The sequence below is a fragment of the Melozone crissalis genome, unplaced genomic scaffold, assembly GCF_028551555.1.
Source record: "Melozone crissalis strain CALT ecotype California unplaced genomic scaffold, PUWL_Pcris_2 ptg000045l_1, whole genome shotgun sequence".
NCBI classification, from domain to species: domain Eukaryota; kingdom Metazoa; phylum Chordata; class Aves; order Passeriformes; family Passerellidae; genus Melozone; species Melozone crissalis.
This window is the reverse complement of record NW_026535823.1, coordinates 24212639-24229885: the sequence shown is the minus strand read 5'-3', so window position 1 is coordinate 24229885 and position 17247 is coordinate 24212639. Positions and strand designations below refer to the sequence as shown.

The 17247-nt window shown below is 49.9% G+C and overlaps 1 protein-coding gene across 2 annotated transcripts in view; it reads left to right on the top strand.

Annotated features, from left to right (window-relative positions):
* The window catches only part of PIK3R3 (phosphoinositide-3-kinase regulatory subunit 3), a 77468-nt gene extending 68943 nt beyond the window's left edge, over positions 1-8525 (top strand). For both annotated transcript variants that reach the window (XM_054285582.1, XM_054285583.1), the window contains one exon: positions 1186-8525. In XM_054285582.1, the coding sequence (XP_054141557.1) occupies positions 1186-1387 (202 nt within the window). In that variant the 3' untranslated portion in view covers positions 1388-8525. The remainder of the gene's footprint in view (positions 1-1185) is intronic.
* The last annotated feature ends 8722 nt before the right edge of the window (positions 8526-17247 follow it).

Genomic DNA, 17247 nt, shown 5'->3' with positions numbered 1-17247 from the left:
TGAACAGCCCAGAAATCCCACATTAGGGCCCAATTCTCCCATATTCTTCCCTGCTAAGGGACACATGGGAAGAAGTAAAGCAGGGCTATAAAGGTGTGGCATCCTCCATTCTCATTTTCAGACATGCCCAACTCTAGATCTTTTCCTTGTATGTGTAAGGCAATGGTGATGCTTCAGAGGATTATTTGTGAGCAGTAGCTTTGATGACATTCACACAGACTTGCATTGATTTCTTGTATTTCACTTCATTTTATGCTGGTGTAATGAAGGTCAGAAATACTCCAACTCCATTATCTAAAAATCCTTCAAGCTTGTCCTGGAGTCCAAAATGGCTTTCACTGATTTATTTCACATGAGGTTAATTGCTTCTGAGCACAAGTCTGGGAAATGAATATATGAAGGTTTAGCACCTCAAGGTAACTGAAGACTGTAATATCTGCTGTGTTCCATGTTCTGTTCATTGCAGTCACTCAAGTGTTGGGTTCATCAGATGCTTTTGTTTGGTTGGGATCATGCTACAGGCTCTAAAAGGGCTGGCACAAAGTAACCTGTTCCTACTTGTGACTGGGATTGTAACAGGCTCCAGTAGAGGGATTACATAATACCTGATCTTTCTGGCAGATACATTTTTCTAGCTGCTTTGGAATCGCTGTGCTCCGGTAGCTGCTTTGCCAAGTTAGAGACTCGGTCGCTATGGCTTCACATAATGAATCAGCTTGAACCTGTCCCATGCTTAACAGTAAAAAATGCACATGGAAGGTTAGCCCCTGTGTTTCATGGAATACTTTGTAAGTCCTGATAATTTGTGGGTTTTGGTTTCTTTGCTTAGTGGAAAGGTTTCTAGGTGAGTTGAGCACAAAGTCATTGCTGACTTCGGGTGCTTATCTTCCTGGTTCAGTTATTGACTTTTTTCCCAAGGACCATTTGGACAACAATGCAGTAGGGAATTGTACTGCTGGGATGGAAGAGCCCTCTTATGTGGATTATTATGCAAGAGTGCTTAATCACATGCCCTGAAGCCCTGTTTCTTCACAGACTATATTAATCTTCTCCACTTGCATCTACTGGGTCTTCCATTATGTAATCCGGTGACTGGCTGAGATGCTGCATTAGTTAATTGTTAATAGACTTGTCACTTTGGGTTTGTCCTTTTATGTTAAACTCTCCTCTTTCCTTTCCTTGCAGAGCTGATGGAGAGGTGAAACACTGTGTGATCTACAGCACTCCAAGAGGTTATGGGTTTGCAGAACCGTACAACCTGTACAGCACACTTAAGGATTTGGTTCTTCATTACCAGCAGACATCCCTTGTCCAACACAATGATTCCCTAAATGTCAGGCTTGCCTATCCTGTCTACGCACAGATGCCCCCCTCTCTCTGCAGGTAAATTTTGGGGAGGAGGAAAGCGTTGGCTTATCTTGGATTCTTTTCTACGATTTTTATTAGAACTCGGAGGGCATTCTTTCTCCTTAGACTGCTTGTTTTGCACAAGAAGTGATTCTGTGAATGTGAATCAAAAAGAGGCCTAGCAGCAACAAGACGACAACTTGGGTGTAGGTGTCCTGGTGCTACCTTAAAAGCTCAGCTGTGCTTTTACACCAATACTTTTGTTTCCTTATGAGGGGAATAAACTCAACGCAACGCATATGAAAATACTGGAAGCAGAGCATCATTTTATGGAGATGATTTTTTGCCAGGCACCTTCAGTGGAACTTCTAATTGGATTTTGTTTTCTCTTGTTCTAGTAGACACAATTTGAAGCCTCTAGCCGAGGCACTGGTAATGTCTTTCAGTCTTAAATTCCCAACAAACTAGGGGGAAACTCTGCCACAGCAATTCTTCACTGCTAATTTTTAGCAGCTTCACTGCGATTCAGCTGGACTTCCAAAAGAGGGCTTGTCTTGAGGTAGCGTGGAATTTGGTGAGAGAAGACCAAAGGAATTGTGGGAAAGCTTCAGGTTTTTATTTAAATGGAAAAATGCTTGTAAAAGGAAAGTTGCTTTATTTTTTTGCCAACAGTAACGAAGTTTTGGTTTCAATGGCACTACAGGTCTTCGCTTAAAGGAAACATAACCAAACTGAACATGCCAAAACTTTGTTTGTTGCTAGATCAAGCACTTACAGGGGAGGTTGCATTAGCATCCGCACATACTTTCTGCACCAAAACTTGAAACAAATAAAAGGAAAAGCTAAACATTGTCTGGCTTCAAAACACTAAATTTGTCTGATCTGATGTAATTGCTCACTCTCCTCTTTCTTCACTCCCTCTCCCTCCTGTTCCTCAGCTTGGGATTCTGTTTCCAGAGTTTTAATGATACTGTGCTTCAGAATGTAAACCAGAATGAAGCTTGCACTGACCTGCTGCAGGTCTCTTGCTGAACAGTGACAGACTCTTGTAACACTTGATTTTGGTACAGAAGGGGTCGGTGTAATCAAATGCTCCTGGATGGCTTATTGTCCCCAGTTCTTTGGTGGGGTATAGTTACTCCCAGTTGTAAGAAGTGAGCATGCTAATCCTAGATCTCCTCTGATTTGTTCTTTGTGAGCTGGGTTCTGAACTCTCACACCACTGCAGCCAAGCAAGATTTTACTCTGGTGTAATCTAAATTCCCTTGTAGTTATTTTAGACATGATGCAAAACACAGGAAGGGATGAGAGCCATACTCCTCAGTTACTGGATGCCTGGTACCATCCTTTGGCAAGGGCTGCTGTCAAATACTGGAGCGGGTAGTCCTGGGCTTCATCAACTACAGCAATCATCAAATAAATCCCCTCCCTGGAAAGTGTACAAAGCAGCTTATTTCCATTCCTTAAGCTTCTAAAATGAAAAAGAGCTAAGTTTGGCAAACTGAACCACTTGGCATCAAAGCACAACTGGCAAAGTAATTGTTCAGCGTGCAACCTTGAAAGTTGCTTTTGTTCCCATTACTGGAAGCGTTTCCCTTGCAATGCACCCATTGTGCAGGACAGGAAGCAGACAGTCATGCAGGTCTGAGAATGCTGGAGACCCGTTTCTGACCCTGGGGCTGATTTCCTGTTCCAATGGCTTTTTTCTGTAATGCCTGGGCAGTAGTGCCAGGCTTGTTGATGTATATTGTTTACACTAGAAGTATTATTTCACTGAATGTCTTGAATTCACAAGTAGGGAAGTGACAAGGCTGGAGCACTGACAGCCATTGCAGGAAGGGTAGTCTGGTTGCCTGGCATGCCATGACATTTTTTATTTTGCACTAATGACCCTGACGCATCCCAGATACTTCCTAATTGGCCAGAGTGCAATCTTCAGGCAAGGAATTCTGTAGGTGCCACTTTTCTCATTTAAATAATACCCTACAAGGCTTAACCAAATCTCAAAACTGTGTGAGAGAAGAATAAAATTCACATAAGCTGCTATGTCAAAATGAACCACATCTGTTTGTGTGTCCCTTCTACTTCCCCAGGAAAAAAGGAAAAATGAGGCATAGCCTTTGCTGTTAGTGGAAATCTTGAATGGTTTCCGCAGTGGTCTGTGGACATGGAATTTTTTCTTGGCTAATTTGCAGTTCTAATCTGGTAGCTGTACAGCTGCCATTCTCACACCTCTCAGGCATCTAGCATTCCCTTGATGCTGGGCTGAGACCAAATGCTCAATGAAAGAAATCAGTTCAAAGGCACAAATGATAGCCAGGTGCCTCATGCCTGCAGAATAACCTGTGTGAGAGGAGTGTCTGAATTTTCCCTGCCCTTGTGATCTCTCTGCACTCTCTTCCTGGCAGTGTTAACATTTGAGGCTGATGAGACCCATATTTCTGATCCCTGCTTTTGTAACAGAGGTAACCTGGCCAAAGTGTTTCACATCTGCCCCAATTTCAGGTCTGCCCCAGTTTCAGGTAGGGCTCAGATTTGTTTTAAACAGGCACAGCTCTACTTCCAGGCTCATAAATCCTGGCACACCCTCGCAGTCCTGACAGCAGCAGGATAGCAGAGCAGGGCTGTCTGAAGTCTCCCTGTGGTGGAATCTGATTGATCCTGTGAGGTCTGGTCCAGGCTCCAGCCCTGGCTCTGCCAAGGTAAATACAGTGTAATTCCATTAGCATCTGTGAAGGTAGCTTGGCTTTATCGTGGTGTGAGTGAGTTGGGACTCTTGGCCCTTTGCTCCCCGAGCTCTTTTTGCTGATCACAGGTGATGTATTTGCTGTGAATGATGGAGCCAGGGCCAATAAGCCATCCTGAAGTGTTCTTTGAAGTTCTGTTTTGCCTAAACTTTCAGAGCAGGGCTATGGGCAGACCAAGCCTGCTTTCCTTCTACTGGCTCCATTATTCTGAGCAGTCTCCTGAGGCTGTTTTGCCACTGTCTCTCCCTGTGTGTGGTTTAAGCACCTGAAGTTGCTGCCACAGTTCCCCATTGACTCACACGTGCTATTGCACAGATTCTTTCTGCAACTATTTTGCACTCACAGAAAAAATGAAAATTGCTATAAAACCAACTGACACGTGTAGCTGGTGTGATCTATGGGGCAAGGGCTTGGTCCTGCACCTCTCATTGTGCTTGGCCTAGTTCTGTTTGCTCAGTAGCATTAGACCTGTGAGAGAACCCACAGCTTCCAGGAGCTGCTCTACACTTGCATGACTGAGAAATCAGAAATGGGCCTGTGAGGTGCAGGATTACACCCCAGGATGAAAAGCAGCTGTTAAGCCTGAAACAAATACAGGAAATGTGAACAAAGAGGCAAAACAAAGAAACTCAAGTTCTTTTAAAACAGTAAGATGTGAGAAGGTTTTAATTTTAAGAGTCAGAACATCAGGAGGAAGGGGGGAAGTAGCCTCACTGTCGTAGCAGCCATCTGGTACCAGGCTGCAGTTAAAGGAACATTGATCTCACTGACCCATGTTGTATTAAATATATATGTAGAGTTGAATAAATAACTTTTGCACAGTGTTAAATGGGGGAGGGGGGAGGGGATGTTGAAACTCGAATATGCACAGTTTCTTCTAATCTGTTTTGAAGTATATTTGCAGGGAATTAGGGGTGTTTCAGTATTTTGTGTTGGTATGGATGGAAATCAGGTCTGCTTCCACAGTTGCCATTGGCCCCATTGTATCAGCCACGAGTGCCATGTTTTTGAAGTTAGTAACTTAAAAATCGTTTCCCATTAGTTTGTTTGTTAATTACAAGTAATCTGAGCATGGGAATAGCCAACCTAGAAACAAGAAGGATACCCCAACAGATGCTTCACTAGTGTGTGAAGCAGTAATGTGCAATTGCCACCTTCTGATACTGGAGTGCTCTAGTTTTGGGGGGTTTTATTTCATTCCCATTAGCAGTGAAGTGAGTTGCTGCTTTGCACCATTGGTAGTTGCAATCTAGAGTTATATCCAGTATAGCCCTTTGTCTTATGCCAAAAATAAAATGCTCTTTCCACACTCATCTCTCTCTTGAGGTGGCAGATGTTCAAGAAGTTTTCCATTTAATGTGATGGGCCTGATTCTTTTCTTGCTGATACTAGTGTTAGCAAGACTTCCACAACCAAAAGCCATTCCCAGGAAAAAAAACTTGCATTTAATCACAGCTGAATTCTAGTCACAGCAGGGCAAACATCAAAGTTTTTCCCTTGCAAAGCCAGGCAACTGTGATGGAACTGTGGAAATGAATGTTGACACTTAGTGCTGTTTTGGGGAGGACAGGAGAAGGATGAGGGTCTTGGTTGCCCCAAATCCTGGGCTCTGTGCAGGCTTAGGTGGCACCATGTCTGTAACTGAACGCTGTGGCTGTTTAAAACAGCAGAATTGCTATAGGAGTGTCACACTTTAAGTTTGGAAAAGCCCCTTATTTGGTACTTGAACAATCTCACTTCTGTTTTTGAATGTCTGTTTATTTTTTTTATTTTTTGTTACACTAACAGGGAATAAAAATCTGAAATGTTAGTGAGTCTTGTATGCTTGCTGCATTGTGCAGACATGAAACAGGTACTGCTTGTGGATCAGGAGGGGTAAGAGACAGGTTCAAAATGCAGTTTTACAAAGCACTATGATGGGTTTGGGGTTGTTTTGTTTAGACCATGTTTAAAATCAATTTTCCTTAGGTGTAGTTTCCTTATGGTTGATTTGCAATCTCTGCTGTTGCAATAGCAGAATCAAAATAACATTCCCGAAGAACAAAAATGCTGTGAAGGGAGGGGGTCAAGCTCGCTCAAATTCAGCATTCAAAGCAAATAGCTTTAGTGGAGAGGAAGGATCAGCACCCTAAAGCATCCCTCTGGTTGTAGTTTGAAGCAGGAGACAGACCATGAACCAGAAACCTCTGCCTGGCACCATGAAATAAGAGGAGATGCCAGAGCAGACCCTTCCCTTTGGAATAACCAGCTGTAATCTCCTTAAATGCACATGCAGGAGAGGTTTAGGGAATTGGTACAAGTCCTTGAGGAGCTGCTGCCCTTTCTGTATGGGAAGGGAGCTTGCACTGCTGATCCCTTGTTTCCCTTGGCACTGGGAGCAGGGAAGGAGCAGCCCAAAGAAGCGCTGGCTGTTCCTCGGCAGGCTGGCCCAGCTCAGCCCTGCGTGAGCAGCAGCTTTGGACGGGGTTACGTGAAGTTTGGCCAACATTTTTGTGAATCTTGCATTCTGTGGGCAGAAATACTTTCCACCGAATGGGGGGGAAAAAGAAAATCTCTCTTGAAATCTTTTCAGTTCCTTCCTGTTTGTTCAAAGGGGGAGATTGGGAGCTTTAGCTTGTTAACTGTTTAGATGATGACAGTGCTTGAAGTGCTGGTCTTTGGGGCTGGCTCCATACAATTAATGCAGAATTTGCATTTTTAAAATTGCTATTGGCATAGACTCACCTTATTTTATGACTAGACTTGCCATTTGTTCTAAAGTTTGCCTTCAAAAAATGTTACATGAGCTTCAGAGGCAAGGAAAAAAAAAGTGAGACTGACCCTTTTTGGTAGAAAAAAAAACCACTTCGATGATCAACCTGCATTAGAGAAAGCAGCTTTAATTTGGTGCCCCCTCCACCACCTTCCCTTGGGATTGCTTCTGTGAGATTGGCATTGGCAATGAGGGGAGGGACATTCCCTGTGTCCAGCAGCACCGCTGCCATGCACTCTCCAAGTGCTTGTAGCAAGAGGCTCGGGATCGTTTGGAGAAAGTTCCTGCATCCAAAGACAAAGGAAAAGGTCTCTAAGGGTGACTGTCACCCCCCAGCAGGGCTTGCAGGATGCTGGGGCCAGCCCTGAGCTGCCCCAGGTCTGTGCTGGCTGCAGGGGCAGGGGGCTCACCTTCAGTCAGCTGGGTCAGGGTTTGAATCTGTTTTGTTTTCGTGAGTGACTTCTACATCCAGCAAAGATCTGTTTGATGAAAACCTGTTAATTTTGTATATCTGGCTGTTTATTGCACCATGGGATTGTAATGGTCTGCATCATCCGTGTGTGTGTGTGCGCGTGTGTGTGTGTGTATATGTACTGTATGTATATAGATATATGTAAAATATATTCACGTACACATTTATATGCATTAGCTGTAAGTGGCACTGCCCCTTAAAAATAAAACAAAACTCACTGTTAGCACATTCTGCCACGTGTTTAGGCAGAATCGGGTTGGTTTCTTGTCAAACGAAAAGGAGTTTATTGTATTCATCTTGCATATGTGCTTCTGAAATGCTGAACTCTGGATTTCCTCGGGGGGGTTGCTACTATATTTGTAAGCAGAGTTGATTTGGGGTGTTATTTACTTTGGGACAAAGCATTCAACCGTGTCCCAGGCAAAGGCTTAGCAAAAGAAACCCCTCTTGCTCTCGTGTGAGATGCAGTGATTGTTTGCACGTGTCAGTGGCCCCTCAGTGCCCCCTGTCCAGAGCTGATGTGCAATGGGTGGTGTTGGTGCGTGTCCCTTTGTGAGTGGACTCTTTGTACAAGGTGTGGTTCAATGTAAAGCATGAGTGGGTGTTTGATCTTGTGTCGAGGGCTGAAATAACAGCACACTCCTTTGTACAACCTTTGCATCAATGTTTCTGCTTTTCTTTGACTTCTTTTTTTCTTTAAGGGAAACTGCATCTGTTAAGAACCTGCTTCTCCAGAAGCTATTGAATTATTTTGTTTTCCAGATGAATTCCAGCATGTAACTTTGGTACTCTTGTTTGTTATTTGTGTAAAATCTGTTCTTCTGTCGTTTATGGTGTAGTCGGGGAGGGGGGTGGGGGGAAGAAAAGAAATAAAAAAGGAATTCATGTAGTTTAACTTTTAAAGAAAAGAAACAAACTGCTTCATAAGGAAACCAAGTGTATGTTAGTGTTTTCTGACAAGTCATTCTGTAGTTTCTAGCTCAGTAATGCAACACTGTACTTGTCACCGGGTGTGTTACAATTTTGCTGTACTTTCTTTTACTAGATGGTTGGGCTTTTAAATCCCAGACACTAAGCATCCTGGGCCTACTTGCTCTAGATCAAAAAAAAATGCAATAAAAAAAAATTGCAATAAAGCACATTGACATGTAATGTTTTAGAAGGATGTACTGACAGCTGTTTCTAATAAATTCCGAACTGCAGCGTGGTTGGGCTGCCTTGGTGTAGCTGTGTCTGTCTCCCAGCCGAGGCCATGGGCATCATCTCGAACAGAAGCTTTAAAAAAAAAAAAAAGACTTGCAGAGGTCTGATTTCCTCTAGGCTGGAGAGAAAGCCCCTCCTGGGGCTGGGAGGAGGGAGGAATTCACGTAGCACACGCGCGCTCCTTAATGGAGCCTTCCCTGCGCTCCTTTCACGGCCTCTTCCGAGGGAGCAGCAGCCATCAGCAGTGTTCTGCATGGCTCACTGCCTCCTCTGCCAGCAGGGAAACCACCTTTGGTGATGCCACTCTTGCTGCTGGGGGGAGAGGAGGGCATGCACCACCTGAGCAGACCTAGGAAAGGCATGGCTCAGCTGCATCCACTCACCTGGGTTTTGCAGGGCTTTGGGAAATCACTGCTTGCTTCCCCAATTCCTTCATGAGCACCAGGCATTGGAACAACTGAAAATCAGTGAGTTTGGGGGTGGTGTTGCTGGTCCTCTTTCATTACAAACACAGGTGATGGCAGACCTGGGGGGATGTAGTGCCCCTTAAATTGGCAGTCAGATGGGATGCCACATGAGCATCCTCAGAAATTTAGGGGCAGTGGCTGTGGCTGTGTGTGGCTCGGGGTTTTTGCAGCCCCATGAGTTGACCTTTTCGCAGACTAACAAGCAACATTTTTCCAACCTCCTGAGTCAATCTTTTTTTTAAAAAAAATGCTGCATCAGCATTTTTCACAGGGCCATGTAAGCCTTTTCAGCTGCTGAGTCAGCATTCCCTCCAGCACCAGAGGCCCCTCCACCAGCAGGCAGGGAGCACCCAAGTGGGCAGAAACGCCCCTGATCATGGTGCAGGGGAGCTGGGAGCACCCACATGGTGAGTTGATGGGCTCACTCAGTCATCTGCCATTATACCCAGCAAGGAGCTCACCCCATATTGCAGCACCTCGGGGTTTGGCACCCCCAGGCAAGAGGAGAGCAATGGGGAAACGGCAAGGAGCTGAGAGGACTCTGCACGGTGCTCCAGGGGCCTGGCTCTTTTTTATTGTTATTTAATTTATTTCTTTTTAATAAGGGCTAATGAGGCAGAATTGCAGGAAAGATGTAAGTCACTAATTGGCGAATGGATTTCCAGGGCCTTGCCAGGCTGCTCGTTGTGTTATGAAAACATCACAGCCAGAGCCGGCGTAGGAAATTTCCAAGCGGCCCTGCTGACTGGATGGAAAGAAAAACACCTCCCAGCTCAGATGTCTTCTCAGAGAAAGGGCAGATCCCGAGGATTTTTCCATCCTCAGCAGTTCCACAGACCTTCCTGCAAGCCCCCTGGGTTCCCCCCACTCACACACAGGACCCTTCCCAGGGGCAGGCAGTGCCTTGGCACCCCCAGGCCTGGCACCACAGGGCAGGGCTGCAGGATGGGTGGATGGACAGAAGTCCCCAGGCTGCTTTCATGGGATTCTCTTCCCCCCCATGAAGGAACCCACTGTAGTGGGAGATTCATGAGAGGATCTTGCCCATGGGAAAAAAAATCTGCCAGGAAAATCCCAAACACCTCCAAAAGCCCATCCTCCCCCAGCCATAAGGGTTTGGTTTGAAACCTGGGGCTTGTTGCAGCAAGCCTCCAAGCTGCTCCACTTTTCCTCCTTGGTTTCATCTCTCAAAACAGACTTATTTTAGTCTAAGAGTTTAGTTTAACAGACACTGTGTTGCTGGGCAGCAGGAGCAACACAACCACAGCCATGGCTCCGAGTACCACAGTCATCAGTAAAGGGCAGGGTGGTGAGTGTGCAGCCCAAAATCCATGAGGGATGTGGTTCTTTGTCCCCTCCATCCCAGTGCAACATGCACAGCTGGAATGTGGGATCCATCAGGTGCCTCTGCCATGAATGAAGCACCTGAGCCTGGAAATACAACTGGAGCAGCTGCTTCTCACACCGGTCCCACTGGGTTTGGGTTTGGGGTGAATGCAAAGATACCCAAGATAGAGGGAGCTGCCTGAATCCCACAGTTCATCCCTGTGAGACATGAGAGGCAGCATTTCCCTCCTTGGAGCATCAAGTCCAAGCTTGGAGCAGCAGTCAGCAGTTTTCAAATGATCTGCTGGATTAGGGTTGGCCAGAGACCCAGAATCCCCATTTCATGGGCAATCTCACCGTCTTGCTTGTCAGGCTTCATCCAAATTGGAACAAAATGGTAATGTACAAAATTTGACTCTGGAAAATACTTTCAAGAGGGAGAAAAAACATCCCACACTGATTTTTGTTGAGCTGGCACAGTCCCACACCAGCATTTCTATATCAATGTTATCCATGAGCCCAGAAGGGTTGGAAGGACAGAGGCTTCACTCTGACCAGCATAATCCACTTCCCTGGCTACTATTTTCTCCACATTTTATCTTGACTGTTATTTTCATCAAATCTGTTCTTTCTGATGGCAAATCTTTCTCGCTGACATCTAATTGACGTTGAAGAGAAGTGATGGGTAGGGGATAAAATGCCGGGGCACCCTCTGCATGGTGTCTCTGTGCTCCCTGGGCAGAAGGTGTGCTGGAGGAAGAAGAAAAGGCTGCAGAGCTGTATTGCTGCCCACTCTCCTGCCTCCAAACCCATCCTTGGTGGTGGTGGTGGCTCCTGGGAAACACCTTGGCCACCTCTGCCCAGTCACTGGCGTGTTTCAGGGCAAAACCCAGTGTGGGTTCCAGCTCTCCTGTGCACAGCCACCTGCCCCAAGCCCTTGCCTTCCCTGGCCCCACCAGACCCAAGAAATCCCCCCCAGATGAGGGGCAAAGCCTTGACCTCTCCCTTGGAGCAGGAGGAGGCAGCTCCTCACATCCAGCTGGCTCAGCCTCCCAGCCCTGATGCAAACTGGAGCAACTCAGGGTCTGAGAAGAGGGATAAGGAGCAGGAAGAGGAGCATGAGCTGTCACAAGGCCTCGGGGGCAAGCAGAGGCATGGCCCATGGTGGAGCATCTTCAGGCAGACTAGGATGGGTGCCAGGAGGGCAGGGGCCAGAGTGTGCCCCTGTATCCCAAAAAATGTCCCTGTGCTCCTGCATGGGCTTCTGGGCAGGATCCCAGCCTTCCCAGGAGAGGCACTCAATAGTCACAAACCTGCTTCAAGCAGAGCTGTGGCCGGAGCCTTTCCCAGATTTCCCTTTGCTGACACTTCCAAGGGAAGGGGCAGGATGGGTGCACTGAGAGCAGGGCCAGCCGCCCTGGGCAGGTGCTGTGCACGCTCCCGCCGCCGCCCTGCCAAAGGAAACACAAACATCCTCCCCAAAGAAAGCCCTGTTCATGGGCAGCACAAGTTCCCGTTTTTGCACAGGGCAGGTCTGTTCTGGCAGCTTTCACCACAGTGCCGGGCTGAGCCGGGGCTGGGCTGGGCCAGAGCCGCCCTTCCTGCCCCATGGAAACGAACCGGGAACAGCGACCACCGCCGGCACCCGGGCAGGGCTTGGGCTGCCCTGGTGGGAGACATCCGAGCTACAGGGGCTGAGTCAGCCTCAGAGCCCCTCTGGGATGTGGCATTTGGGGATGTGGGACCCTAGAGATTGGAGACCTGGAGGATGTGGGTTTTTGCTTCTCCTTACTTCTGGCAAGGGGAATGTTGGCCAAACCCAACTGTCCCAGCACTGCAGACAGAGGTGGTGAGGCCTCATAACCTAGAAGGAGCTGTGGAAGGGAAATTCCAGTGTCATGTAATGGCGCGGTTCAACACCAAGCCAGGACAACAAATACAGGTTATTTTTAAAAAAAATAAATGAATAAAAGGGAAATGTTAATTTGGCCTAAAGTTTGTGAAGACCTGAGCAGAATGCAGGATTCGGGGTGGAAGAAGGGGTGAGGAGGAGTGCAAGGGCACTTGGATGTACATCACTCATGGAATAAATAGCTCAGGGTGTTTTATACTTGCCCTCAGTGTTGGGTGGGGAGAGGAGCAGCCAGGGCTCCTCCTCCTGCTCCTCTGCCCCATCAAAGCACTGCTGCTGCAGTGTCCCTGCTCCCAGCACCTGCCCAGCCTCACCTGCCCAGCCTCACCTGCCCCATCTCACCTGCCCCATCTCACCTGCCCCATCTCACCTGCCCCATCTCACCTGCCCAATCTCACCTGCCCATCTCACCTGCCCCATCTCACCTGCCCAATCTCACCCGCCCATCTCACCTGCCCAATCTCACCTGCCCATCTCACCTGCCCCATCTCACCTGCCCAGGCCCCGGTGGGAGCGAAGTCCGCAGCAGGAAAAGCGAGGCTGAGGGCTCAGGAACAAAGCAGCCTTTCACAGCAGCGGCTTGGCCAGAGGAACCAGGGAATGTTCCTGTCCAAGGGCTCCCAAACGGCTCCCAGCTTTGATCCTGGGCACAGGGCGGGTTGTTGGCGTTTTTCCTTTCCTGCTTTGTGTTGCTCTTGAATTTTTTTCCTTCCTACTTCATGGTGTAATTTTTGTGTGTGTCTACGATTTCAAAGAGAATTTTCTTGCCCCTCTGGGGAGAGAAACCTTCTGCTGGGAGCAAGATGCACACTCTGACCAGCCCTTTCACCTTTCTCCTGAGGGAGAAAAATCCTCCTCCAGGATTCACTGGAGGCACAAGTGTTCATCACCATCATTTTCAGCTCAGAGGTTGTTTTCTGAATACATTTGATAAACCCCAGCCTCACTCAGGATGGGAAACTGAACCGGCTCCACAGCTGTGCACCTCCCTCCCAAACCACATCCCTTCCAGGGGACTCACTGGTTTGCATGCTCAGGTGGCCTCCCAGACTCCCCAGGTGACAGGGACAGCCTCCAAACGTGCTGCCTTCCAACCAGTTCCTCTGCCACCTGTCTAAAGCTGCTCCCCACCCCAAATGCAGAGGGAGGGATGCCCCAGCCCACCCAGCCAGGGCTCTCCCTCCTGCAGCCCAGGGAATGGTTCCCCACACACTGTGGGCCACACCTGACACCCCTGGCAGGGCAGGCCGAGCCTCCTCTGCCCACTGCCCACATCCCAAATATTTTTAGGCAGTTGGGAACATGCCTTTGCTGCTGCCAGCCTTCCATGCAGGGCCTGGAGGAGACAGATGGGATGGAGAAACTGAGTCAGCCCTGAGAGGTCACTGTGGCAGCCAAGGGAATAAAACCATCCCCCTCCTCTTCCTCCTCCTCCCCTTGCTCCTCATCCCTCTCCTCCTGCTCCCAGCACCGCCTCCTGACGGATGTTGCCTTTGGAGCAGCCCTGGCAGCCCAGCTGCCGAAGGAACGCTGTGGTGAGCCCTGCCTGGAATCCATCACTGTCTGTGCACAGGACGCCAGCCAGAGCCTGCTCCTCCTGCTGCTGGCAGCCCCGGCCTTCCACCTGCGGCTCCCCCACTTCCCAGCACTGGAGTTCAGCTGGAGAACAGCAGCAGGGGCTGGGAAGGGGAGCAGCTGCCCCAGGGGAGCCCCAGACCAGCCCACGCTGGGGGAATGGTGCTTTTCTGCTGTGCCAAGGTTTGGGTTGGTATCTCCACAGCGTGGAGGTGCCATGGGGGCTGTCCCTTGCCAGCCTGATGTGCTGGGCCATGCCACAGGGCTGCAGGTGCCACAGGGCCTTTCCTGGCTCTGCACTGCATTCCCAGATCCTCAGGAACATCCCTGCAGCCCTCCCCATGAGGGCTCTTTCATTCAATGAATGAGCAACATTCAACACTCTTTGGGGTTCACCCCCTCCCCTTGAGTAGCAAATGCCCCCTCCTGCAAACAGACCCCAAAGGAGAAACATCCCTCAGTTCCCATGGGTGCAGCACCTGCCCAGAATGTCCCTGGTGTCCCTTGTTTGTGTTACCTGCACCTCCTGGAGCTTCCCCAACACCCGCCCACAGCACCCTCAGGTCTGCAGCCGTGCTGGTGGAGCCCCAGCCTCGCTCCCTCGAGACCAGGAGCTGGAGAAGGATGGAGTGCATTGCCCTGAATTTGGGATGTGCCTGCACACACACGTGCATGTCCTTACCCCAAGCAGGCTGGAGGGAAAAGGAATTCCAGCCCAACTCCAAATGCACTCTCACAGCAGCTCAAGCTGCCAAACCCCAAAGACCCCCAAAAATTCAGATTTGGTCTCCAAATCAACAGATCTGATCCTGTCACAGTGCCAGCACCTGCTCCTCCAGCTAAGGACAGGGAAGCAGGGCTGGAGTGTGTGTCCCTCCAGCAGGAGGGCTTTTCCTGCCTGCTGGGTCAGGAGTTCAACATAAACCAGAAGGGCTCATGGCGCTGCTGCATGGGCAGCACTGGCCTGACTCCCACAGAGATCTCCTGGGAAAAGTGGGGCCTTCATCCAGCTGCAAAACAGATGTGGGGCTGCCCATGCACCGTAATGCAGGCAGGGCAGGGGCTCAGCTGCTCCCCAGCATTGCTCCAGCACCATTCCCTTGGATCTGGCTCCCCAAAACGGGGACAGCAGCCTCAGCCCCACAGGTTTCTGCTGGATGTTGTTGCATCCAGGGTTTTTTTCCCATCCAAGGTTTGGGAAAGAGGCAAGAAGGTGAATGCTCCTCCTTGCCCAAAGTCCTTCATGGCTGAAGAACCAGGCAAGCAAGCACATGGAAATGCCAGGACTGGGGGGACAGGAAGGGCCATTCTAACCACTCTAAATATGCTCATGTTGTAACAGTGAGAGGGAATGTGGGCAGGGCTGGGGAGCAGCACAGTCCCCCTGTCCCACAGGAGCATCCCCCCTGCTCTGGGAATGTGCACCCCTGAGCAGCCCCATGGACCAACCAACAGCACCTGCAGGATTAAGGAGCACCCTCATTAATGACAGCTCCAGAATTAACGAGCTGGCTCCACCACCCACTCAACTTCTCAAAAGGCAGGGGAGGGTGGGAGGGAGGCAACAGGAGCCAGGTACTTTTAAGATCACTGGTGAGCAATCCAGCAGGAAAGTGGCTGGGGTGTCACACCAACGACCTGGGGCTGGAAATCTTGAAAATCTTTTTCATTTTACATTTTAATCTTCTCCTTTTCACCTCCAGCAAAACAACCATGGCTGTCAGGGGATGAGAGGATGAGCACAGGAATTGTTTACTGGGGAATGCCACCTTCAGCTGCAGTGACCTGGGAGGGCAGCACCTTTCCCAGAGACCTTCTGCTGCAGGATTAATAGGGGTGCCCAGAGCAAAGCCCAGAGTTACTCACACAGTGAGACCCCATGTCCTCGCTGCCAGCAGCAGGGATAGCTCGGTCATACGCTCTGAGAGACCCCAAAGGAAAACCCTTCAGGATGCTGCCCCACTGTGCTGCTCACAGAGCCCCCCAGAAGCCTGTTTTGGGGGAAAATTCAGCCTTTTAGGAAAGCAGAAGAGCTACTGACCAGAGAAGGGTTTGCAGCCACGGGGCCCACAAGTTTAGCTCATCCCTTCCTGATGACATCCAGTGCCCTTGCAAGGAGGCAAACCAGAAAGAGTTATTGATATGTTTGTATTAGAAACAGAAAAAGATGCTAATCCAGCAGCAACTCCAACTTCCAAGGCCCTGAAGGACCACGGATCTCAATGAAGCTGCGATGGGTTAAATCCTCCTGACCCTCAGCCTCGGGTGAGCGCCAAGGAGAGCCAGGGATGCTCCAGGTGAGATCCGGGGCAGGAGGGAGCGCTCCCAGCCTGACCCCACCGAGTTCAGCCCCAGCCCCGCACAGAGCAGCTCCCCAGGCAAGAGGAGGAGTCGCCAGGGCATCCAACAGCGCCATGGGAGAGCATCCCAGAGCCAGAGGGATTCCCGGCACAGGGCAGCACCCTGTCCCCCACGGGCACAGCTCAGCACCGGCAGGACGGTGCCCCCGCCTCACCCCCGGCCCTCCTCGCTGTGCTGTGACCCCTGTGCGGTGTCGCCCTCCCTGGCCGAGGGGCAGAGCCGGCTCAGGGGATGCTCACGGGGACGCTCCGTGCCCGCGCTCACGGGAGCCGGCGGGGGAGCCCCGTGACGCGGGCCCGGCTCCGGGATTAGCGGGCAGACGGACGTGACTGCGAGGCGGTCGCCTGGCGCTAATTAAAGAAGGGATATATTTAGGCACCCGGTTATCCCCTGCATTGCGCTTATTTTTAGCTGCCAGTCTGCCAGGCTGGGGTGGCACATGGGAAGGGCACGGACGCCAGGCAGGATGGATCCGGCCCCAGCAGCAGCAAGGAGGTCACAGCCGCCTGTCCTGGCCAGCACTGAGCCCTGGGGGCTAGAAACCTCTCTCCAAACTGGCTGCAAAGGAAGAGAAAGCTTTACTTTTCACCCAGAAAGGCAGGAAAATGGGTTTCAGGAGCATCCCTGCCCCAGATCCATCCAGCCTTTGCCACCACCCACAGCCCCACATCCAGGAGATGGAAATGGCCCTGTTTGGAATCATCCAGCAAAAAGCACAGCTGTGCCCAGGGCAGAGGCAGCTCCCTCATTCCCAGAGACTCAACCCTCTGCAGTGGCACTGGGCTGGCAGCAATGCCACTGGTTCCCATACCTTCTTTCTCTCCCATCCTGCCCTCAGCACAGCTGGAGTGTGTCCTTGGCACATGGCTGAGCACCCCATCCACATGGGCCATCAGCAGGTGTGGAGCTTCCCTGGGTCCTGAGTACCCTGAAAAGAGCAGAGAAACAGCAGGAAGGACAGTGCCCAGCATCCCTGCATCCCTCCTGGGCCAGCACAGCCCATTAGTGCCATTCATTTCCCCCTTTGCTTCATCCACACGAGCACTCTGGGGTTTAATTTTTAGGGTTTGGGGCTTTTTCCCCCT